This window comes from Nelusetta ayraudi, unplaced genomic scaffold (assembly GCF_046127955.1).
Source record: "Nelusetta ayraudi isolate G7.1 ecotype Tasmania unplaced genomic scaffold, CSIRO-AGI_Nayr_v1 ptg000090l, whole genome shotgun sequence".
In the NCBI taxonomy this organism is placed as follows: Eukaryota; Metazoa; Chordata; class Actinopteri; order Tetraodontiformes; family Monacanthidae; genus Nelusetta; species Nelusetta ayraudi.
The window spans coordinates 3,880,001-3,906,268 of record NW_027466140.1 but is presented as its reverse complement, the minus strand read 5'-3'; the positions used below and the strand labels follow the sequence as shown (position 1 = coordinate 3,906,268).

The 26,268-nt window shown below is 45.5% G+C and overlaps 2 protein-coding genes across 4 annotated transcripts in view; one reads left to right on the top strand and one right to left on the bottom strand.

Moving 5' to 3' along the window:
• zic6 (zic family member 6) overlaps positions 1 to 26,268 on the top strand; it is a 62,660-nt gene that overhangs the window by 23,670 nt on the left and 12,722 nt on the right. The window lies entirely within an intron of this gene.
• zic3 (zic family member 3 heterotaxy 1 (odd-paired homolog, Drosophila)) overlaps positions 21,559 to 26,268 on the bottom strand; it is a 5,577-nt gene continuing 867 nt past the window's right edge. Inside the window, exons 1-4 of one of the 2 annotated variants that reach the window (XM_076046612.1) lie at positions 25,855 to 26,268; positions 24,737 to 24,900; positions 24,052 to 24,224; positions 21,559 to 23,800 (exon numbers count right to left, since the gene is read on the bottom strand). The exon at positions 25,855 to 26,268 is cut by the window's right edge and continues 867 nt beyond it. In XM_076046612.1, coding sequence (XP_075902727.1) covers positions 23,782 to 23,800; positions 24,052 to 24,224; positions 24,737 to 24,900; positions 25,855 to 26,268 — 770 coding nt within the window. In that variant the 3' untranslated portion in view covers positions 21,559 to 23,781. Of the gene's footprint in view, positions 24,225 to 24,736; positions 24,901 to 25,854 lie in introns of both variants that reach the window. The other variant, XM_076046613.1, reaches the window with a different exon arrangement.

Here is a 26,268-nt window from a genome sequence, read left to right as displayed (position 1 = left end):
CACTTTCTCTCATTCTTGCACGGCTGAGGCTTTGAAGGACTCGAGAGAGAGAAATCACCGAGTTTTTCTTTATTCCATCCCCTTTTCAACAGCATCCTCCGCTGCTGCGCGTGCACGTGTGCGTTTGTATCCGCCTATATCAAAGGCATCTATTTTATGTTACTACTGCCCTACATATTGTAGCTCAGTTGTGCACTCATCAAGGGGAATGTTTTAATTAACAATGCTGCCATTCTCGCTGACACTGTCGTTTCAACTTGCCTCGACTCCAAACGCATCCTTCTCAATGGGGAGAGTGCAAGACACACACACACACACACACACATACCACACACACTCCCACACAATTTGTTGGGTTGGAATATGTAGACAGGAGTCCTTTTGCTGCATATAGTATGTTTTTTTTGGGAGGGGGGGTGGAGGAGGGGAGGTGCAGGCAGCCAGGCAGGTTGCCATGAAGGGGAAATACACACAGATGGCCTGACAGACTGACAGACAGAGGATGAGGGAGGAAAAAACAGTAGACAAACGACGGGACGGACACAAAGACGCGCGCACGTACGCGCACGCAGGCAGATACCTGCGCGTGAGCGCGAGCACATCTGCGATATGTAACGTCGCGGTCCATTGATTCATGTGCGTGTTCCAGGATTTGTGTTGGAACCACGACTGGCGTTTCATTAAACCTCTGCCAATTATATAATTTGTGAAGCCTCCCACAGGTTTTTTTTTTTTTTTTTTTTTTTTAATGCTATTTTCTTCATCGTTTGTGACAAGCGTAAATCTGAAAGAGCTGCTGCCTCCACCTTCATCTTGTTTAGGGTTTGCTTAAAAATTAATTTGGACTATAGGGAGCAAACAAGTCTCTCTAGAGTAGAAACAAAAGGTGAAGGCCTGCTGTTACACTTTATATTGATTATAAACATGAATCATTTACAGTGTAAGAGACTGTTCAGTGATCGTTCATCGTCTTTAAAAGTGTCCGACTGAACACTGAAGGATACTGAACATTACGCACATGACAAATTCCTCAAGTCACTTCAAGTATAAAGTTATAAACATCAAGTTACCATATTATATTTTTATTTAAAAAAAAAAATCAGGTTGACAAAATCAGCAGAATTTTCTGCTGATAAAATAAAATAGAATGTGTGCAATGGTGAAAAAAGTGACACCCAACCCATCAAATCATTTCAGCGTAACACATTTTTAGAACTGTGACACTAATACGGTAAAAATCAGATATTTTTGGATGAGGTCTGAATCTTGGCTGCTGCACGGTTCACCCAAACCCCAGATTGATGGGCCTTTCAGGGCATGACTGTGTCTCTTGGCCCATCAATGATGCCCTTGATGCTGTGCAGTTTGGAACATGAACAACGAATGTGTTGCTGTATCCAGTCTAAAAATAACATACAAAATAATTTGACAAATGCCACTGCTTTGAACGCTTTTAAGCGTAATACCATTTCGCTTTACAACTGCGGCTCTTATTTTGAAAAGAATTCTTAAGTCGTGGTTATTAGCTTTCCTCTTTGCGCGAACGCAGACGCACATAAATATCATCGGCGCTCTGTGGCTTTTATGGCTCTGACATGCCAGTCGGTGGGTGTTGACGGCCGCTGCTTGTGGCGGCGGCTGATGTTGAGGGGCGTGGGGTGGGGGTTGGGGGGTGTTGGGCGAGGCGGAGGGGGGAGGGGGAGACTGCTGGGCCGGATCCTGCTGGGTCTTTTGTCACCCCTGCTAATTGAGTGATCCCGGTGACCCCGCTGTCGCTGCCTGGTAACACGTCAGCAGGAGTCGGTGTCGTTCCCCTCAGCTGTGAGGCTCGACTATACGAGCCCCCGACCCGGCGATGGGCGGCAGCTCCTGCGAGCCGTTAACGGCGTGCTGATGGGAGGATAAGTGACGGATGAAGGCTGGATCGCCAGTCGGGGAAGAAGGGTTCAACACCGTTAACACTTCTACTTTGTTTCGTCTTCCTCCATCTTCTCCTTCTCCTTCTCCTCCTTCTTCTCCTTTTTCTTCTTCTTCTTCTCGTGCGCTGGCCTGAGACGGCCAGCTGGAATCAGTGTTTTAAGGTGCACAAATGAAGGATTAAGGCCCGTGGCAGTTAAAGTGAGGGCTAGCGCGTTAAAAAAAAAGAGATGAAAAAAAAGTAGATTTTTTTTTTTACAAGGAATTTGAAGAAACGGATGGAGTTTAGAAATTAGCATTCTGAGAACATATGAGGGTAACAGTTGACAGATGCTCGCAGGCTGATATTATGCCCCATCTTCTGATTTTTCATTAAGTATGCTGCAACAGCTGCACTCGTACATCTCACTCAGCCGTGACAGTTGTAGCATGCCAAGTCTTCAAAAGAGAAAGCGAGGGAGAGGGGGAGAGAGAGAGAGAGGGAAAAGAGACTCATATTTTAATGCACGCACTCGGAATGTCTTTCAGTGAACATGTGACACTTTTCAGATAAGTGTTTTTGTGTTAACAAAATGGAAATCTTAATTTTTGCTAAGCTAATTATAGCTTGTGGCCCGTCGCTAGGCAACCTAATGATGGGAGACAGCGGGGAGTCAAGAATCTAACCTTTGGCTGGATGGAGCCAAGAGGTGACATTTGAATTTCCTTCATATCAGCCTTTATTGATTCACTGCGTTCTGGCTGCGGCTCTGTTCCTCTCTGGGTTTCCTTTCTTTTTTTTCTCTCTTTTTTTTTTTAAATGGCGCGACGTGCACTTCAAAGTAAAGTGAGGAGAGAGGCAGTTTAAACCCCAGGATGAAATTTAAAAGCATTCAATATAAGTCAGGTAAGGTGCTGTTATGAAAATAACAGCCCTTTAATGTATGGATGTGCGTCAGTAATGCTGCGCTGCAGTTGTGTGCATTTAGTCCCGTCGCCGCCGATGGATTTTTTTTTTCTCTCTTTTCCCACTCAAAGGGACAAAACACTTGGTTGTGCGCGTCAAAACGCATGGCAGACGGGCGCTAATGATGTTGTAAAGCTGCCGGTTTATGGCCGCTGTGCATCGTGATTCTCACGGGCTGGATTCTGCAGCGTCTCGGCGTGCAGTATTAGCAGGGCTGCCTTTCTTCGAAGCAGACTCTTAGATCAATACAATATTCCCGGATCCATAATACATAGAGGCAGCTGCGCTCTATAGCTTCACGTCTGAATTAGCTTAGATAGCATTTTATTTTCTACATTGTGATGCAGCACATGCGCGGCCATTAGCTCGGAGATCCCCAAAGACAAGTTCGCTCTGAAATATTTCCTTTGGTGGGGTATTATCCCTCCTATCAACGAGGGCTTGTTGGGGGGGGCGTAAGCGGGGGGGGCAGTGAAAAATGGTTTTTGAAGCTCGGCGCCAATAATAGTTTGGAAGTATCTATGAAAAGACTCCTCTTAATCCGTTTTATTTGCTCTGCTACCTCCGAAACCATTTGTCCGCGCTGAGCTCCCCCCCCCCCAGACTCTCCGCCCAGCCGGCCGGCCGCCCGGCCCGGCCCGGGGATTTATTTAGTGTGGCGGTCGAGCAGAGGTGCAAGAGAGCCCACAGACAGTTCAAAAAAAAAAAAAAAAAGCCATCTGGCCGGGGGTTGAGGTGGGGGGGTGTTGGGAGGGTTTAGGGCGGCGGAGTCATGCTGGGCAATCAAAATGATGGACAGCAGTGAGAAGTGTTGTGCGAGCTCCCCGTGTACATGCAAAGCAGGCCGAGTCGTGAGGCTTTGCGGCTCCCACCGGGCTCGCAGGTAAACAGCGAGCGGCCCAGCTATGCAGCGGTCTCTCCCCACCTCGGCGTGTGCGTGTATTTGTGTTTGTGTATGGTAATGGTGTGTTCTTTGGCTTTAACACCCTCCACCACCACCACCGCTCGCCCTGCTCAGCGAGAGAGGAAAGGCCGATTTAAAAAAAAAAAAAAATTCCCGTCACCCTCCCCCCGCCCCCGCTTGCGTTTACGGCCGTGTTAGTTGGCCTCGTGTTCGTGTGTTCTTACAAGTTAGCCTGCCAAGTTTGGTTCTATAAAAAAAAAAGAGAAGAAAATTCTCTTTAAATTTATTGCCGGTGGAAGGTGTCTGACCAGAGAAGTCGGTGTTAGCAGGTGAAATAAACAGCATCCATATTTCATGAAGCATCAAAAGAAAAACCTCCCGCATTCGACACAGCGCTCGCTTCTAAAGGGCGACTGTGAAATGGGCGCACAATTGTTCGCCTTTGCTCTGAGCAAATATTATAATCCTATTCTCTTATGCTTTCCACCTTGCCCTCTCTGCCTAATGTTCACCCCGATGGCGGCCCCCTTCTCCACCCCGAGTTGAAAAAACCCCTCCGAAATGTGTGGAGGCTTCATTTTTCACTCTCCCTTTGGGGCTCTGTTGTCAGAGAGCAGCCCTTAGGAAGTCTTTATTTCTGCCAGGCAGGGCCTCTTGCGTTCCTCCACCCTCTCCCTCCGTTCTCATGGTTGTCCCCCCCACCTGCTGGGATCCTGATCCCAGCCGGGGCAGGGCTTCAGCGGGGGACAATTACCGCTGCTCCCCGGCTTTGATCATCTGACCACATGGAAGCATAACAGCTGACCACATGTTTCAACAGACAAGAAGACGGAGGAGTGCGGAGAGAAAGGAGGAAGAGTTAGAATAGGGCCCGCAGAAGAAAAGAAATCTCCCCCTCTCATTCAAGGCCAGCTCAAAGTTCCATTCCGCTCCGAGTCAGCCAGAATGGTCGGATCTGTGTTTCGCCCTTCCTTTGATGCCGGTTATTTATTTGGATCAGGGTGAGCGGCGCGCATTATGGAGCAATGTCTTGCTCGCAGGCTCCCAATAAAGTTCAGTTTCAATTTGCCACTTTTCTTCTTCTTTCGCGAGCGCCACAGAGACCAAGGAGAGGGAAGCAATTTCGGGCAGCCCTTGCAAAAAGTGAGTGCTAAGTCTGCTAGTATTGTCAGCCAAATTGTCAGCAGGCCAACTGGGCTCTGCTGTCGTGTTCCGAGCACTGTCTGGCTTTTCTTTTCTTTCCTTTTCTTTTTTTTTTTTCCCCCTTCGCCTGCAACCTAGGCCACATTCACACCGCGCACAATGAGCAACACGGGGTAAACAACGATTAAGAGAGAGAGTGCGGACCAGAGCCAGAATTTGTCTGGAAATATCATCAAAGCACTTGTGACTCGACAAAAACAGGGGATGTTTGATTGGGGACGGGTTGAAAAAAAAGAAGACCGCATGTTGGATTTGTACACGTTTTCGTTCGAACGTCTTCACCAAAGACGTGCGAGTCCCCCCGGTGCTGGTGGATATCAGCTCACGGGATCCGGGCCAGGAGGGTTAGATGGAAAGTGACAAGGCCGAGGGAGAGGGGAGGGAGTTTTGCTTGTGCTCTGGTTGTGAGGGATGGCCTCTTGGAGTGTCCCAATTGTGCGGGAGATCACTTTACCACATTAGGAGCGCCTCAAAAGAACCTCTTCAATGGCACTTTGGCCCAGCCTGCAAGAACGGGGCTTGTTTTGACTGATCTGCCACCTTTTATTGTCACTGCTCCGCCGACCAACAGCTTGCTCCTGCCTCGGCGCCGCAGCCCTCGGGGCCGCGTCGACGAGATGGGACACATTCGGAAGTGGGCTTTGAAGATAACGCCGGTCAGAATTGAGGCGACTTCAGAGAACACGGCCACGCACGGGCGTTACCTTATCTGGACTGCGGAAAGAAACGGGAACTCCAGCGGATCTAAACTCAAAATACCAAAGAGATTTTTTTTTCTCTTACCAGACTTTTATCAGAACGCCCTAGAAAACTGATGGTGTGGAATTGATATTTATATTTAGAGATTTGTGATAAGAATTAAACTGCGAGGATAAGCAAGCACAAATCCTGAGCACTTCTCAGTCTGACGTAGCGACCAGCAGCTGTGATGAAGTGAGCGTGGTAATAAAAAAATGCATTTTTAATGAGTTTCTAATGACCGGAATCAATAATTTTTCACTTGCGATGATGAATTGCACCAAAGAATACTGCTGTGTCTGAGCATGCACACACACACACACACACACACACACAGACACTCACGTGCACAGACTTATTAAACAAGGGGAACAAATTTAAAGTGCTTGCCTTTTCAATTGAGAAAAGACAATGAATAAATAATTTCTCTGGGTGCTGCAATTAATATAACATGATACATAACAGAATTAATTACATCGGCGCTATAAGGTGCAGTCCTTATTTAATATTGATCCATTTGTGAATACAATTGTTTTTAAAAATAATGTTAACGCAGGGATCCTTTATTCAGTCGCAATAACCCCCCCCCAAAAAATCACAACATCAGCGAAAGACAAAATAAATAAAGAAACAATGTTGATGGTTTTGAACGCCTCTCTCCAAAACTAAACGATAGCCGGCGACTTTATGATGTCCTCCCCACCCCGCTCCACCCGACTGTATCCTGCCTCAACTTCATAACCATTTTTATCCGGCCGTTAAAAATAATTAACGAGTCATGCTCTTTTGTCGTCCACCGTCCCGGACCCTCGCTCGGCCAATGAAAGGCCCGTCTGTCAGCGCGGTCACGTAACAGTGTCGGGATGCATTTTAAAGTGCAGTAATTCAGCGGTTTACATGGCCCCATAAAATAACAACATGCCCTGATAATGAGAAGCATGAATGGAAACTCAGAGTTCCCTCTGGGCCTTGTTCGACTGTGTGTGTGTGTGTGTGTGTGTGTGTGTGTGTGTGTGTGTGTGTGTGTGTGTGTGTGTCTGTGTGTGTGTGTCTGTGTGTGGGAGGATTTGAGCGAGAAATTAAAAAAAAAAAGGCAGAGAAAGAAAGAAAAAAGAGATTTTCGAGCCCCACAGCTTCTCTCCACTGGGCTTTCTTTATGGCCAGAGGAAATTGGAGGACTGCGCTGTTTAGGCGCTGGCGCTTGCAGGGTGCAGTTGGAGCAGTTGGAGGCTGGTATGCGGCCTCTCAGAGGCAGGGCAGCAACTGAGGCGCTCCACGGTCGCCTCCTCGCTGAGCGGTATCGTATGGACGAATGTCAAAGGTCACCGACAGCTCGGGCGCATAACTCTTCCTCGTCAGGGCCCGCGCCGACACTCTATCTGTCGCTGTATCCGACCGCTGTGTGTGCAGATACTGCCAATGCGCAGCTGCGAACGTGCACGACGAGCCGTGTTTTTGCGGCAGGAGCCGGTGAGGCTCCCGTCCAGCCAGGCGGTCGATCAGTGTCGGGCCTCTGGCTGAACGCATCTTAATCTGGCAGCCTCGGCGTCTGGGCCGCGTGGCCGCGGTGGAATAAATCATGATGCAGCGTGGAGGTGGTGGCAGGCAGCGTGAGTCAGAGAAGCAGTCTGCTCGACTTCACACTGGCTGGGGATCTGGTCTCTCAGCAGGTAGTCCGAGTACAGATTGAAACTAACTCTGCCTCCCTGCACTCAACGCCACACACCCCGAGAGCTCTGGCTGCTCCTTTATTGGAGGAAAAAACCTGCAGTTTTTTTTTCTTATCATCATTGTTTACACATTAATTTTTGAAAGATTGTCATTGTAGGCCACCACTTTGTGTCTCGGGTTTTACTGGAATAATCGGCCTGTCTGTGAAATTCATCCCAGTAAATCCCTGGCGAATTGCTTGCGCCTCCTTGCATTGCTTGTGGAAATCAGCCCATTGTGATGTCACAAAAGGCACCGATGACTCTTCCAGGCTAGTGATGACACCCCCATAGCGAAGGTCATAGGTTTTGTTCTTGTCCCCTCACAAACATGTGCAAAAAAGCATCAGTCTTTAGTAGGAAGCCAAAAGGGGGATTGATTTCTCGTCGCTGCAAACACAGGGCTAAAAATGAATATATGTATTTGTGTGTGTATATGTATATATGTGTGTATATATATGTGTGTGTGTGTGTATGTGTCTGTGTGTATATATATATATATATATATACATATGTGTACGTATGTGTATATATGTACAGTGTATATATATATATATATATACAGTTATATATATATATACAGTATATATATATGTGTGTGTGTGTGTATATATATGTGTATACATGTATGTGTATATATGTATATATGTATACACACACACACGTATATATGTATATATATATACATATATATATATTTATATATATATATATATATATATATATATATATACATATGTGTGTATATGTATGTGTGTATATGTGTACGAAACAAAGACCTCAGAATGACTGTAATCAGTCACCTTTAAAAAAAAAAGCAGTTTTCAGTAATAAAGTGTGAGGTCCTTACAGAAACCATTAAGCAGAGCTGGAAGTCATGAGTGGGCCATTTGTTAGTCTCAGACAGTCACCGGGCATTAGCCAGTTAAATCCCGGAATCAGCCGCCGACCTCTCGAGGTGAGGTTACCACTACAAGGGCTGTTTTTCGTCTCCCTCGTGTTTTTGTTAGCGCTAACAAGATTGACTTACAGAAGATTTGCGCGCGTTGTAACCGCAGACCAACTAGCAGTCACTCACTGACTCGCTGGCACACACACACACACACACACACACACACACACACACACACATAGACATAGTGCACAAAGCAGTTGAGTTCGGCCCACGTCTGAGTTGTACTAACAGCTGAGCGCTCACATCTGTGTTTGCAAGGCAACAGTTTTGGTCATGACTCAGCCAATCAAAAGTTTTTTTTGCCCCCCCTCCCACCTCCCGCCACCCCCCACCCCCCCCATGATATCTTCAACTGCTGAGGTAGTGTGCAAATGAGTATTTTCTGTACAGCAGGCAGTTGCTGGGGCCGGTGCCAATGAGTGTGTGAATTACACCCATGCATAAAGCTGTCCTTGTGTCCTGCTGGCCAAGAGCTGCAGGGAAGCTGGAAATGATCGTAAATTAAGCAGCACTTGGCCGAGGAAGTCGTACGAAATCTTGGGATTGAGAGGAACATTTGGAGTGATTAGCGGAGGGCGGCGTGGAAGCGGGAGTTTTCCCATGAGCGAAGGGGACGGGTCGGAACGGGCGCGGCCCGGGTTGAGGTGTTACCGGGGAGGATTGGGGGAGTTGGGGGCGGTGGCGGGGACACAAAGGTAGAGGAGCGGAGGAAAGGTCATCGTCGGGATACAGTAGTAATAGTATTAGTCAGTGGTAGTCGTGGCCGTAAACGCCCGTCCCAGCTGATGCCTGCCACTAGAGATGAATTATTCACTCACTTGTCAAATCAATAATGACCCGGTCTTTGGTGTTCCACTCTGCACATGCCCTACTTATTGGCTTTTTTGGGGGGAGGCGGGGGGTGGAGGGGTTTTGGGTGGGAGGGGGAGGAAAGTGGACGCAATATTTTGATATTTTAGAGGTTTGGCGCCCCCCTACCCCCACTGCTAAAATTGCTCGTCATTTGTTGTCATTTTGATTTGGGGGGAGGGGGCCATGTTTTCTTAAAAAATTTCCAACTTTGTGCGTTCAGAGGCACCGACACCCCCCACCACCACCCTCAGAAATACATCCCCGCCGGTGTTGTATTGAAAGGGAGTGCACATGATTAATAAGGCAGTTTTGTTGAAATGGAATGTGGCAAATGGGGGTGGGGGGAGTGGGAGGTGTGTGTGTGTGTGTGTGTGTGTGTGTGTGTGTGTGTGTGTGTGTGGGGGGGGGGGGGGGGGGGGGTCTGGCAGGATCAGGGGGTGGTGGTGGTGGTGGTGGGGGGGTGGTTGTTGCCATGGCTTTTAAGGGCATGGGCATGTTTGGATGGCACAACCCCCTCCCCTCGCCTCCCTCCTCCCCTTTGCCCCCCGCCTCATCCCCCCCTCGACCCCACCGCCCACCGCCCCCACCCCTCCCCTGTTCATGTGTCACTCACTGTCTTCCAGCTTGTAATTTTCCATCTACTGTAACTGCGCGGGCACGTCGCCACCCGGGGAACTTTTAAAAAAAATAAATAAATAAAGAATTCATTAAATAATTAGTATCTCCACAACAATCTCTTTTGTTCTGTCAATCTCAGAGCTCTCAAAAGTCAGGAGAGAGAGAGAGAGAGAGAGGGAGAGCGAGAGAAATTAGTGGAAAAATCAATTTGGAAAAATTAAAAGCATTGAATTCTTTCCTCTTTTTTTTGAAATGCTTTTTTTTTTTTTTTTTACTTATCTGCCATTGATTATGTCTGATTGGACCTCATTTCCTGAGATAAATGTGTGTGCGTGCGTGTCCATTATTGGTGCACGTGCATTGTTTTGTGTGTTTTTACGTGTGTGCGTGCGTGCACGAGCACGCACGCGCTCCTGACATTTCCTAATGGGCGGGTGCATGCATGATAACCACTTGGCTTTAAGATGGATATGAAAGGCTGTCACTCTGAGCGCAGACGGCCGTAATGGCCCCGAGAGTGTCGCATTGTGTGTGTGTCAGTGTGCGTACGCATGTGCGCGTGCGGGCCTGTGTGTGTATGTGTGTTTATTCATGTAAGGGTGATGATAGGGGCCCACGCTTTGGTCCCGGCCACGAATCAAAACCCATCCAGGGCTGCTCGGCCAGCAGTGCCGTGTTTACACTGGGAGAGACGGAGCAGAACCTTCTTCTTTGCCCCCTCACAGATTTGACGACCACTGCATGCGCGCGTGCGTGCGAACACACACACTGGCTGCCACCAGACTGTGTGTGTGGGGTGAAACGTGTGAACTGCAGGAGCCATAAAGGGAACTTCCACAGAACTTAACACTTGATGTTAGCTAAATCTTAACTTAGTCTCATTTTTTTCAAAGGTGGTGTTAATATGTGGCATGTTTACGTCCTTAACCCACTCACCAAGTGGTGAACAGTCAGAAAATGGGCAGGTGACTCACAGCAGGGTTGACTTGCTGTTCAGCAGGTTCCCACGGTGCTTCAAAACATCCATCGTCAAATAAGACAAATGTGCATCTTTGTGTGATTCACTCAGAGGCAGGTTTCTTAAAAGGAGTGATTTTATGCCCTCAGACCATACTGTTACATTTAGGGTGAGCTCTTGGCTGTGTTTTTGCATGTAAGCTGTTCTTTTGGACCAAGTGGAATGATTAAGTTGAGACCCCATAACCTTTTGGACTGTTGGTGCACTTTATATATAATCCCAAACACAGAGCTGTCAGCCTTGTAATGTAAATAAACTAAAACCTTATGCTTTAGCAATGGTGCAAAATAAAAAATATGTTTTTTTTTATTAAATATTAGAACATAATTAGTTGTTCCTGTTTCCTTTCATTCATAAGAGACACTGACTGACTTTAAATCCTTTTTTTTTTTTTTTTTTTTACATCAGACATCACATGACTGTGTTTTCTGCCATGCTTAGGTGCAGATCTTCCTGTTTAAACACTTTTTGGACATCCAAAAGCACTTGTCGCTCCCGTTCGTCACTCCTCGCTCTTTTTTATTTTGTCCAAAGCACTTCATGGAGTCGACATTTTTTTCTCCCCCCCCGCCCCCCCGAAATTAATGGGGAATTAATGATTCCGTTATTCCCCTGCTGTGCGAGGAAGGGCGGGGGGGCTTTGGGATTCTTTTTTTAATCGCCCAACCTCTAGAAACTGATTGGAGCAGCAAAAATACGCCCAGTCCCCTTCTGCCAGACCTCACAATGGAGGCGCTGATTTTTTTGATAGGCTCCTATACTGCCAGGGGGGCCAGCTGGAATTACAAGTGGATTAATAATTTTAAACAAGGCTAAACCGCTTGGACTGTCTGTCTGTCTGCTCTTTCCAATGCTTAGCCAGTGGTCCGTCTGCTCCCTGACCACATCAAAACAATCTAAAAACACTATATCTTCCTAATGAAGAGGGTTGGCCTTAGTTTGCGGGCTTGAGTACATGAAAACATGCTTATTTAGACAGATTTCACAAGGTTCTGTGTCTGAGAGCAAGCCGGGATTATCGTGGTCATTTTTTTTTCCATCACCAGGCCGACGTCCTTAAAAGTAGTCTGACTTTAATGTGTGACCAGGAACTCTGTTTCTCTCAAAGTTTAATAAACTTTTTGGCATTTTCTTTTTGTTTTTACTTTTTCTCTTTCATAAAACGAAACTTTCTTATCTTTCATAAAAACTGAATTTTTATAGTGTTTTTTTTTTTATTGTAAAGATGTGATTGAAAGACCTTAGAAGTGCCATTAGCAATGCCTCAAATATAAATATAAAAGAAAGCAAGACGTTGCATTGGATTAGATCTTCTTCCTCTTCTTCTTAGTTTTGGGGAGTGTTTAGACTGAGTGGTGATAGTTGGTCCAGTGGCTGCAGAGCTAAGACCACCAGAATGTTGACCTGAGTCGGAGGAAAGATTAGGTTTAGCACCAGTGGGAGTGTTAAATGGTGAGTCGCAGGGATTTGGGATGGGACGGCTTTTTGGAACGATCTAAAAGCAGACGTATTACCCACTGAATTTGGGTAAAGTAAAGCCTCACAAATCAGGCGCTGCTGGTGACATCCCTCCCCGAACAGAACCATGTCTCAGTAATCCTTTCTATGTAATTTGTGTGCGTGTCTTTGTGCGTGTGTGCGTGCGTGTGTGTGTGTGTCACAAAGATGGACAAGGAAGGGAAGTGGGTTTGGTGATCATTTTGCGGTCATCTATGTGAGACGGAGTGCTGTTGCCGGCCTGCGGAAGCAGAAGAAAGCCTCTTTTTAATACCGATTGTTCCACTAGTCATTATTTGACCAACAGAGGTGTGATATAAGGGTCATACGAGCCCAAAAGGGAGCCAGAAAAAAAAGGTTTGAGACTGCACAGTGCAGAGTTATGTAATTTCTTTTTTCCCCCTTTTTTTATTGCAAGAAGAATTTTTAATCAAAGTGAATTTAATGTGATGGGAAAATCTAAAGATTGGATCAAGGCGGCAGAGAAGTGTGAGAAAAATCAGTCTATAGCATAAGCTATAGTCTCTCCCTTTTAATTCAGTCATTATAAAAATGTTCTGTGAATGTAGCAGGGACATTAGCCCCCTTCTGAGCTATTATCCCGGCTGTCTGGTGTTGCAATTTCACACTTCACTGATTCCGACAAGCAGTAGAGAGTCTGCATGTCCCAGATTTCACCTTATTTAGGTAATACAGACAAATCACTCCCAAAGACAAGGTAATTTAAACTGGGTACCGGCGGGACGGACACACACACACACACACACACACACACACACACACACACACACACACACACACACACACACACACACACGCAATTCCAGCAGCAGAACAAAATACCTGCGTGCCACATAAGACGGCCAATAAAAAAAGCAAAGCAGAAATCCTCCTCGCACTTCAAACGGCTGCAGCTGATTTTGACTCGGTTTTTTTTTGCTTTTTTATGGGGTTAAAAAAAAAAACAACAACTCCCAAGTTCTCCCTACTTGTTTGTTCATCTTTCATAGCGCTGATGGTTCTGAGGTGTGAACTTTTGCTCCTGAAGGTCGAGCCATGTGTCACGGATTGCGGGGTTGACCCCTTCCAACAGTTTCCACCGCACTCATTCCTAATGCATGAGCGACGGCGTGTTTAAATGTGGGCCAGTAGTGACGGGCAGCCAGCACAGCCGATTCATTATTTATCACGCAAAAAACAAACTGCCTGCGTGCATGCGTGCGTCCGTGGCGACGCGTCTCTGTATTTGAATGCCTTCCCAGTCAAGCTTAGGTTGCGGCTAATCACCGGTGTAATTTATTTAAAGGCGAAATCGATCGAATATTTTTTTTTTTTTTAATTTTATTTTGTAAAATAGTCCTTGTTTCCCCGCGAAAGTTGAAGCGACGGACGCGCGGAAAATAATTTAAGAAAAACAAACTTGATTTAAAATTAGAAATTAGTTGAAAACTTATTAAAGCGACTTTGCAAAAGCAGCGTTAAACGCTTCATTTGCCACAATAAAAGTCGACTGAATCTCCTCTCACCCGACGCGGCGGCCGACGGCCATTATTTTACGTTATTTCACAGCTTCTTTCATTGAAGGGCTTTTTTTTTTTTTTCCTTCTCACTTGCTTCGCTGCCGCCTTTAAGATTCCTCATCTGGAAAACAAACGGCGCTGTTCGGACTCAACTCCCTTTTCTTTGACTTGATTGCTCCTAAACCTTTCAAGGGCAAGAGGAAGTGGGTCGTTAATAATGACAAGTGCGCATATTTTTTCCCCTTCCTCTGTCTTATTTTTGAGTTTGCGCAGGGTCGGTTGCGTGCGTGTGTAATGAAAGGAGGCCTTGTTGTGAGACAGACGTTTAGCCATAAAGATTAAATGACAAAAAAAAAAAAGTACTTAAATGAAAATAAAGGTGTAACGACGAGCAGAGGGAAGTCTGACCGGAAAGCATCTCAATTGACTGACTTTATTAAATACATACATGCATATATTAGGATTTTACAAACATGCAAGCTTGTGTTCCATAAAAGTTTTTATTTTATTGTTTTTGTTTATTCAATTGAAAAGACTGAAAATACTTTAATAAATAAATAAATAAAACTTCCTATAAACTATTTTGTAAAGGATGGCGTAAATAAAAAAAAAACTATATCTATATATACACAGAAATAGATAATTATATAATAGCTTAAGTGGCAAAAATATTAACAGGTTTAATGTTAAACTAAGAAGTTAAACTTTGTGGCGACTTGAGGAGGAACTCTGTCAGGAGAGGTTTTGGGTTTCACTGGGCCTGCTGAGCCTCCCTCCCTCCATCAGCGGGGAAATATGTCATCGGTCATCATAACAGAGGATGAAAAGACTGCCTCAAGATGTAAATGAAAATATTTGGTTCTGGCTTTTCTTTCCCCCTTAACAAACTGGAGATTGGTTACGAGCTCCGAAGGGTCTCCTGACAGAAAATGTGCAATATATTAAGGGTGAGATCTGCCAATCACACGACCAACTGTACAAACTTTTTGAGCACTCACTGGACTTTTTTTATGGTGCTGGATTTTTTTAAAATTTCAATATAAATCCTTTTTTCAAAAAAAAAAGAGAAAAAGTTTGCTTTTCCTTGCAAGAAGCGATATGCGGTGACCGGAAAAAAGAGGCAGGAAGTTTTTTTCTCTTTTTTGCTGTGATTGTGAGAAACAAAGTCCCCGTCTCTTTTGTTACCGGCGCTCATGGCAGAATTGAAACAGGAAAAGCAATTATTGGAGAGATTGTCCCACAAGGCATTGAAAAGCTATCAGCATGACGGTTGGGATTGGGGGACACCTATGGCCCCATGCATTATCCTGGCATGAGGTCGCTTTGGCAATCGCCTGCCAATTTCAACCAACACCTGGCTTTCCCATCCCCCCGCCCCTCCCCGTCCCCTTCCACCCCCCTTCCCCGCTTCAGCAGGCCCTCCTACCTGGTTCCTTGTTTTTGTTCCTCCTCCCTCCCCCAAAATCCTGCTCCCCTTCTCTCTCGGTGTCTGACCATGCTGACCGCTTGTCGAGAGGAAGGAGAAGGGGAAAACACATACACATACACACACAGGGATGCAGTTGTGTCCAGCGGGCACGGCGGTGGCGCACAAAGTTTAGGGTGTGCAATCACGTTGCATTGTTTCCAATCAGAAAGCGTCTGATTGTTGATTCTTGAAGGGGGGGAAATTGTTGACTTCGTGAGTAGGAGGGAAAAAAAATAAAGAGAAATAAAATGCCCACTGACCCAAAAGTGCAGACCAACAGCAGCACGTCTGATGCTGTGAAAATGTGAGCTGCTGGCTGGCTGGCTGGCTGGCTGGCGTAGCTACCTCTCGGGCCAAAAGGCCCAGCCGCAGGAATGGGCTCCAGATTAGTGGAAAAGTGGGGAAGAAAATACCTGGTGCTATGTCTCACACTTTCTTTTTTTTTTTTACTTTTTATTATTATGGCTGCTGAGAACCTGTATAACACAGCTGTTGAATATCACTCTGCTTGAGCGGCAGGACCCCCACACCCGCCTCCAAAGCCATCTCAGACACAAACCTGCTCCTTTACTGTCACGGCCCAGTTATACAAACACACAGTGCGGGATCACCTTCGCCTTCTAAGTGATGTGGGGGTCAGTGCTTCAGCTGTAGAAAACTCAGGCCCGATTACTGCTGTTATGATGGAGTCTCTGCTTTTCTGCTGCACTGCTTTTCTCCATTATGCTCGCTGTCTACGCTCGTGGCCACACGAGGTGTTAACACGTGGAGATCATAACCGCAAAATGTTCTGGTTCGCCTGTTTCGTAAGAGACTCTTCACTCTAAAATTGCAGAGCAATTGGGAGACAGGCACTCTGATATGTACTTTTACGTTGAAACAGAACAAATTTGTTTATTTTGAAAATAACATTTTGTTTGACAAGTGAAAGGACCCATTAGCAGGATATTTTATCATATTTTGAAGCAATGCTCGTTTTACGTGACGTTGCTCTGGAGTCATCCTAACAACCTCTTCTTTATTTATTTATTTATTTATTTATTTTTTTTTTGATGCCTTGCATTTTATGTTTTGCCAATCAAAACTATGCGTCATGGGTGGAGGTCCAGTAAATTTTCTACAACACTAGGGAAAAGTTTATTATGGTTTCATGTTGCGAAGAATATTTGGTTTCACAGAAGGCAGTAATGTAGCACCACGTTAGTCTGAATCATAACAGGTCTGTTCATCTTTCAGAGTTGTTAATGTTTCCATGAGGGGGGGAAAAAGTGACTCTGGTGTTCTTGGAAACGGTCTTGTTATCTCGAATCTGCCTCAGATATTTTGACTCCATCAAGAACGGTGGAGTCAGTGATGTAAATGTAAAGATAAAAGGAAAACAAACTTGGCTAACAAACCATTGTACACAGAACTGGAGAATTGATACATTCATCTTATTTGCATGTGTATTTCATTTGTGTGAACCCACACATTTGAAGAATCTATTGCTTTATTGTCCGTACTGGTGAATGAACTAGATTTCTAGGAATGAAAACACTGGTGATGGAGGTGATGGAGGTCACGCAGGTCACTGGCCCACACTCCTCACTTACACTTACAGACTTACAGGGAAAATCGCTCACTGTTTTGTGTGTGTGTTTCTCTCGCGGTACTGCCCATCCTCATGTGTAGCCATAACGGATTAAAGATTGTGCAAACATTATGCAAGCAGATCTTGCTTCTTTTTTGTGCTGATTGGCATTTCTGGGGCAGAAAACAGCATTGTGGGACACATGTTGTAGTATAAACACACATTTTCCTGTTGCTGTTTCTATGCTAATAGCTGTATCTATCTATCTATCTATCTATCTATCTATCTGTCTATCTGTCTATCTGTCTATCTATCTATCTATCTATCCACTTGCAATGTGCCTGCAGGCGCTGCTGTCTCCTCTGCAACATGTGGACTCTTCCCTCGGCGGTGCTCCGTGCACGGCAGTGCGCAAGCGCGAGTGTGAGGGATCGGAGGGGTATTGCCACGAGAGCGGCGATGAATGAAGTCTTTAAATAATGGAGAGGCGCTCTTAAGTTTCATTTCATTGTCCTCAATAAACGGGAGGAGGGGACACGGCCGATCATTGTGCCCCTTATTTTAAGCGGCTGATGAATATGTGAGCTCCCCCGTCCGTCCCCCCAGGGGGTGGATACCCCCTCACCGTGCGCCCGAGGTGGTGCAACCGCCCCTCAGGTGAACGCGGAGCAACAGGTTTCATCCGCTCAGGAAAAAAAACAAACTTGACTTTGCGCTTGAAGGAAGATAGTAGAATCGAACCGAGTTTTTTTTTTTTTTTTTTTTTTTTTAAGATTCTCAGCTCATCTCAGAATATCAACTGGCTCATTCACCTGTTTAGCGGCACTCTGAAATGTTAAAAGCATCTGTCCCCCAAAGCGGAGCGCGACGCACAGTTGCTGAGCATCTGCTTCGCTGAATGAGCGCTTGCCGGGGCTCAAGCTCACGGGACCTATTAGCGTCCATGCACCAATAAGAAATTCATCACGTGTCTGACACCCTGCCAGATGTTGGGGGGGAATTAATGCAGTCTCCTGTTGGACACCCACCCTCCTATAATAGTTTGTGTATGAGCACGCAGCGTAATAGAGACATCATTTGAGAGTCTGCGATTATTTTGTGGTTGGTGGTGAGGGGACTGTAAATCCAGGTTGCCTGACAGCACCGGGCTCTAATTTTAGATGCAGTAACAGTATGGAGCCTTCAATAAAGAAATAAATAAAGAAATAAAGCTTGAGGAAGTGGCGGAATAACTTCATATCACTTGATAATGTTTCCCAATTGGCCACTTTCACTCGCTTCCTCATCATTAGAGGTGCCTGCAGGCTACAGTGTAGCCGTGTGATGGGCCAAATGTAAATGCCTCGCAGGAGTCAATTGGAGAATAATTAAAGTCAAAGACAAAGCCTTTGTGTTTATCAGCTCGCATCACAAAGGCCGTTAGATATGAGGCCACGGCGCGGATTACGGTACGTGCGCGAATGCATATTCAAGCCGCTGCTGGAGGTGAAGTAAGCATCCATAATTGGCGAGCACACGCACAGCCACACACACGCACATATACGCCATGTAAATGGAAGTACCCTCGCTTAAGCAATTATCAGGTGTGCGTAAACTCGTGTGCCATTATTCGTTAACAAATCCCCCCCCCCCTTTTTTTTTTCTTCGGGGTGTTACAAATTCATCTCGCTTCGGTCTTATTACCGCCGAGCCTTTAGTGGCGAAAGTGACTCCGGATGGGTGTAATTTATGTCTGTATTCAAAGACAAACGTGGCTTAATAAAGTCAGATGTTCTCTGTTCTGCAACTGAAAGATAAATCTGTGTTTTTAGTTTTTAAACGCACCTTCCCAGTGGAGTCAAAACAAACTGACCCAAGTATTCGGCTCTGTGGAGCATGAGGTAGGTGTGTGTGTGTGGGGGGGGGGGGGCGGACGGACGGTCTGGCCACGTGTTCACGTCCAAGTGGCGCCCAGTGGCCAAACTGTCAATCAAAGGCCAAGCGGCCAACCAGCGCGCCCTTGGGCGAGACCTTGCGCTCCGTCCAGAACTTAGACTTCACCGTGCCAAAAAAAACAAAGAGAGCCTCGGCTACAGTTAGAAGTCATTCACATTTTTCATTTTTTTTGCCGGGGGGAGGAGTTGTCTCTGCCATAACAGGAGTTATGCGCACCATGCGCAGCTCGCTAATTACCAAATTATTAAGGAGCGATAAATTAGCCGAAGGGTTTATTAAGATCACAGCCTGCCTTGCGTGACAAAGGGCTTTGTGGGCCTCTGCTTGTTGCGTTTATCCTCTTAGGGCGCGCGCCCCAGCCAGCAAATACTTTGCTGCTGCTGCTGCTGCTGCTACTACTCAAAAGAGGAAGGAAGGTAGAAGGGCGGCGGTTGACCAATCAATCCCATATAAAACTTTGGCGTCATGTGCGCAAAGCCGGAGGGATATACCTCCCTCCTTCAGTGTCCCTGCGCTTCGCTCCAAGCTCTCTCTCTCTCTCTCTCTCTCTCTCTCTCTCTCTCTCTCTCTCTCTCTCTCACACACACACACACACACACACACACACACACACACACACACACACACACACACACACACACACACACACACCAGAAACAGAGCCTAGGGAGAGAGAGAGAGAGAGAGAGAGATTATAGTCCAGTGCTCCCTGCCAGCCCAGCAGCCATCCTCCGTGTCTGCTGCAGCCAAATATGGCAACCCCCCCCCCCCCCAAAAAAAAAAAAAGAAAAAAAGAAAAAGAGAAGCTTCGCTGGGAGATGAATGAACGCTGAGACGTAACTCGGAGCCCATGCAGTTGTAGTGTGTGTATGTGTAGTAGCTACAGGATGCAGAGAGCGGCCATTGTTGTCATACAGCCTTGCCAGCCTTTACACAACTGCATCCACGTGACAGCCACCGCTTTCTAATCCATTGAGAATCACCCCCCCTCCCCCTCCACCCTCCCCCCCGAAACAACCACCACCCCTAGAAAGGAGCCTTTCATGTCCACCCCCCCCTTCCCCGCGCTCTGCATTGAATCGGCTGCCTCTCGATTCTCATATAATCTGAAAATGATGTCTAGAACGGGGCGTCAGCATTTAAAAAAAAAAAAAAAAAAGCGCGCACGAGTGCTCCTCCTTCCTACCCGCACGCGCGCGCGCAGATAAACAAATACGCGTACAATTCCACAAAAACCACATGGCTCGCCTGCAGAATTTTGACTGGAGCAGCGCGCGCGGTTCGGAAATGAGACTAATGACTGATGTAATCCGACGTGATACGAAGAGACACTTGCAGGCTGATGCTCGGATGTCGGTTCTGTTTACTGAATCCACGTCACTGATTTTTTTTTTTTTTTTCACTATCTTGATCAGCCCAACCCACCGCGAGGAGTTGGTGAAATGCAACCACCGACGGTGTGAGGTTCTGGGTCTGTTTTCGGGTAACTGCCCCGCGTGAGCCCTTGCTGCTCTTTGCTTTGGTGATTTTTTTTTTTTTTTTTTTTTTTTTTTTTTAACCTCAGAGAGAGAGGCAGAGAGAGACTTGAATTGAGCGACTAGACGAGCCGGGCATGAGAAGGAGGGAGGGATGGAAGGAGGAGGAGGAGGGTGGGACGGGTAGCAGCAGGGGGAGGGAGGTGAGGGTGGAAAGAAATAATATCAAACGGAGTGCACGGGGTGCGCTTGCGCAAGGAAAAAGTCAAACGCGGAATTTCAATCAATCCCCCACTCTAAATGTGCTTTTAGTTGGGTGGGTTGGCGGGTGTAGGTGGTCATCTTTTGAGAGGGGTGTGCGTTCGAGTCTGCAGGGGTTGGTGTGTTTAAAAACAAAAAACAAAAACAAAACAAGACACGGATTTCCTTACAGCTCTCTGTCACATCCATGCACATGTCTTCTGCTGCTGTCATTCTACCCATGCACTTAAATAGTTGCAGCTTTATGGAAAATACCAAAAGCAATCATAAAAAAACAACACACACCACCGCAGTTTTACGGCGCTAGAGACCCGGGTCCCGTGCGTGCCACGTCCGCCGCCGCTTTAAATGCTTATTATCGCGCGCGGTGATGTGTGGCGACCGCTTTGATTGTGTTTTTATGAAGCGGTTCCGTTAATCGGCGCCGCTTTGTAAGACGAGTGAGGCTACAGCACTTTTTTTTTTTTTTTTTTTTGGCAGCACCATCCCCACGCCACCACACCACTCCACTCCACTCCATTCTTCACGGTCACACAGTGTCCTCAGTTGCCCATCCGGCAGTCTGCACCGCTGCTGGACCGCCAACCCCCACTTTTGCTCTTTCTATACCCCCGGATCAAAATTAAAGCAGCCTCAGACTAACTGGAGATGCGCTCAAAAGGTGCATGACCCACATCCCCGTTTTCACCCCGCCGCTCTCTGCCAAGAAGGAGTTCCCTGACTCGCTCTGCCTCCCCCCTCCCTGATATTCTTCGCACACACACACACACACACACACACACACACACACACACACACACACGCACGCACGCACGCACGCACTCACTCACTCGCGCACACGCACGCAGCCAAGACACTAAGATGGCGCCTTGGTGTCAAGTTCAAGTGACTCCCTCCAGTCTGATATAAACAGATATCCGTCGCTTCGCATGCAACATTAACAACAAGAACGCACGGCTGAGAGTCGGAGAGTAGCTTTTCATGATGTGTTCTTTTTTAATTTCAGTCAAAATGTCCCGTTCACATTTCTTCATAAATAGTTGGTAAAACAAAGCAACCAACATACAGTAGCCTAAAAAGTACAAGGAACCTCTTTTTGCCTCTAACGTAGCTAAATATAGGCTAAGGCATAGGCCCGCTGTTGTAACATGTTTTTTTTTTGTATTTTTGTATTTTTTTTTCTCCCGCCTGCAATCAGGCACAGTGACACAGTTCATCAGTAAAACATTTTTGCTGTTCAGGAATAACTTGGAGTGTGACCCATTTCTCCCAGAAAGTGTTACAACATCACATTCTAGCTGTGTTTTTTTTTTTTTATACATCAGATTTTTTTTTTTAACGTATGACCTCTGGACACGGGGCAGAAAGGTGTTGGGAATAAGAAAAAGTATTTCATTTAAATTAAGGTATATAAAATAGCATATAAAACATATATTCCTTAAATTATTTAAATAAACTCATTTCATATATCACTTGTCACGAGGTACCATTTTTTTTACATTTTATTTTAAAAGTAGTGCTGGTGGTCTGAACTTGTTCTCTTATGAGTACAATATACTTTGTGTAATGCATAATATTTAATTCTTGAGAATAGGTTACAATGCAATGCTGTAACTCTTTTTTTTTGTCGCCACTGAACGTGTTTTCCCCCTCCCCCCACCCTTCACCCACATAGATCTAGGATTCCTTCCACTGGGTTTTTGTTCAACAACAAAATAAAAAAAGAAAGAAATGTCATATTGACAAGTTATTCACACAAAACGAGCAAATGTGTAATCAAACTGCTCTATATGCAACACCACAACAAATAACACGCTTAGTTTCCACAAAATTACATTTAAAACAATGCAAGCTGACAGACAAAAAACTTTTTTTTTATTATTATTTTTGAAGATACGGTTTGTTGTGACAGTTCCATTGTTGCCGATGCACACATTTAAACATACTTGCACAAAGACATTGCTGGAACTATAAAGATTTGCCAAAGTGGCACATATATTTGGGTTCTTGACCCGAATTTGAAAATACTCAAAAAATGCTGTCACCTTGATTTGGAAATCATGAAGTTCGCACACTGATCTAACGCCTGTATAGGAGTGCAATAAGCTGATGGGTTTGTTCTTTTTTTTTTTTCTTCATTTTGTTTTTTTATACTGAGTTTATGCTACGAATTGACATCTATTTCTGATCCTATAAAAAAGTAAAATACACAAAGTTTAAATTGAAACAAAAATAAAGATATCAACAGAACTGTTTTATAGCTTCTTAGCTCAACTGAACTCCGCTCTACAAAGTCGTCGTTGTACATGTCAATGGTCTCATAAAGGAAAAAGTGTCGGAAATATCTGCATTATATATATATAAACAAATCCATAATATTCATATAGATGTTTTCTTCAGTCCAAATAAGACACATGTAGGCCTATTGGTTAAAAAGGTGAAAAAAAAAGAAAAAAGAAACAGAAGGATACAATCGCGATGTTGGAGCTTTAGAGTTTATCATTTTTGTTCAATGTTAAGCTGGTTATGACCAAAACTGTACAGTTCGTGTTAGAAAACATTTCCATAAATATCATTTAGTTTCAGAACTTATACCCATAATTAAATTACAAATTGATAAATATGGCATCATGGATATGTATTTACAACGGTATTAACAAAAGGCAACGTTATATTCAACGGTAACAATCGTAACCTAATAACCACATTTCTCCACCTGAAAACGGACGCTGACAATAGATTCGACCCCATCAAACAAGGAAAATACATTCACGAGTATAATATTTATTTAGGATTTTTTTTTCTTCTGTGTTCAAGTTCATGACAAAGACTTTGGCACGTTTCTTAAGACTGTTTGAAGTTCCAACAATCAATTGAAAAGGCGACAACAGACGCCACCGTCATATAAAACAGCTCGAAATAATTGTCCTTTTTTAATTCTTGTTTTTTTAAATAAAAATTTGAGAAAATACATAAAATGAAAAATAAATCATTTTTTTCTGAAATCTGTAAACTAAATGATTAAAAAACAAAAACAAAAAACAAAACATCGACTTGTAATGATGGAGAAAAAAAAGTATGACGTGTTTTCTTTATTATCGCGTTGTAATTGATTTCCTTTAAAACTGCGGAATAAAAGTCAGATTTGCGTGATCCTGAGAACGGACGTGGCCTGCGTGCTGCTGGCTTTTGCTCTCATCTCCTGTTGTTGTTGCTGTCCCAATCCCGTGTGTGTGTGTGTGTGTGTGTGCGTGTGTATGTGTGTGTGTGTGTGTGTGTGTGTGTGTGTGTGTGTGTGTCAGAAAGAGAGAGAGAGAGAGAGAGAGAGAGAGGTGTGTTTGTGTATGTGTGTGTGTGAGAGAGAGAGAAACAGGAATAGTTTTTAAGGTTCGTCCTTAAAACTGTGGTCCACACTGAAAAAGTTTTTAGTTTTTTTTTTTGTTATTCTTCAGACTTCAAACGTACCATTCATTAAAGTTGGGTGCCAGTCCTTCGCTGTGCCCGGACGTGTTTTGCACGGCTAACGGCGGTGTTTTTGTCGGGTCGTCTGTGTTGGCTGAGACCAGCACTGGCGGTGTGGACGACTCGTATCCAGAGCTTGCTGCCGGAGACGATTCCGATCCTTGAGACTCGTGTACCTGCGGAAAAAACAGGAATAGCGACGATCAAAAACGTGCGTAATCAACAAAGTGTAGCGTGCGTAAATGTTGTCCCTTAACAGTGCGTTTGAACGTGGCGAATGTTAAGAGTTACGGAGCACTATAGGTATTAAGTCAGTGGGGGAATTTTTTTTTTTTTTGGTGGGGCAGAGGGTTGGCTGTTACTTGAACATGGCATTTTGTTTCACGGGGATCAGGAAGGAAAACATTTGTGCAAAATTGAAATATTTAAAAAATTCAAAGAAATGGCAAAAATCACATCTTTGCATCCTATTTTCTATATATAAAATAATATTCAGCCTTACAAGCAATTATCTTGCGGAGTAATACAACGTCATAAATCCCCTCAAGTTCAGATAGCTCCTGTTCGTTATTATTGTGTGTGTGTGTGTGTGTGTGTGTGTGTGTGTGTGTGTGTGTGTGTGTGTGTGTGTGCCCGCCCGCCCGCCCGCCCGTTAATGTGTTTAAGGAGTAATGAAGACATTAATTACCTTCATGTGTTTCCTGAGAGAGCTTGGGTGTGTGTAGGACTTGTCGCACACTTTGCAGATGTATGGCTTATCCGACGTGTGCACGTGCATGTGCTTTTTCCTGTCGCTGCTGTTGGCGAAGCGTCTGTCACAGCCGTCAAATTCACACTTAAACGGCTTCTCACCTGCAGAATTGAGTGCGCGCACACACGCAGAGAAAGACAGACACACATACACACCATGAATTACCCCAACCAGCCTGCACAAACAAAACTTCCCTTTGTAACAGCGGCCGTGAAGAAAACGTGGAGCCCGGAGATGGTAAACGGTCCTGCAGCCTGTTATATAACTGCGTAACCTACATTTTCGGGGGGCGACGTGAGCGCAGTTTACTAGCGGCTCGCACACACTGCTCTGTCAGGCTTTATTTATTCAAGAGGCCTGCTGCACGCTACTACTGGCCTGCGCCGTGCGTCTCTCTGTTCCCATGTAGTAAACAGTGAATCAACAGGGCATCTCCCCCTTGCGCCGCGAACGACGAGCGAGATCAGAGCATAGAAGTGATGCCTATACTCTCTCTCCCCCCCCCCCCAGCAGCAGCAGGCATCCCCCTAACTTGGGGTGGAAAAAAAGAGAAAACGTCTACAGGGAGCCCCCTCGTTGTTCGAATGACTCGCTCGAACTTTAAGCAAAGAGAGAGAGAGAGGGAGACAGGGAGCGAGAGAGAGAGAGAGGAGGGAGCGCAAACTCCATCAAAAGGAGCAGCAACAACTTCTAGCGCCGAAGCTACGAGGCGGGGAGGTGCTAACGAACAACTAACAGGGAGTCGCTGAACAGAATTTTAAACAAACACTCAATCATCAATGAAAAGAGCTGTTTTCGACTTTTTTCCCTTTAAAAAACAAACAAAAAAAAACGCACTCACGGCGACTTGTGAATTGTTTCTACGCAGTGGAGCAGACAACAAAAACACACACACACACTCTCTCTCTCTCTCTCTCTCACACACACACACACTCCCTTTTGTGTAGCATTTCTCAACTCCAACAACAAGATTTCCTGACTAAAGTTAATTCCTTCCACTCACACAACAACCACCACCACTGTTGCTGGCGCCAGCCCCAGCCCCCCCTCCTTACCTGTGTGTGTTCTTTTGTGGATTTTTAAATTTTCCGAGCGGGCGAATATTTTCCCACATCCCGGGAAGGGGCACGGGAACGGCTTCTCGCCCGTGTGCACGCGGATGTGGTTGACGAGTTTGTACTTGGCCTTAAACGACTTGCCCTCTCGCGGACAGTCCTCCCAGAAGCAGATGTGGTTGCTCTGCTCGGGCCCGCCGACGTGCTCCATGGACACATGGGTGACCATCTCGTGCATGGTGCTGAAAGTCCTGTCGCAAGTCTTTTTGGGTCTGTTGATCTGGTTCTCGTCTATCCACTTGCACGAGAGCTCTTGCTTGATGGGCTGCCGCATGTATCTGAAGAAGGCCCCCGGGCCGTGGTGCGTCGGCACGTTCATGCCCATGTTCATGTTGATGGGGTGGCTGTAGTTGT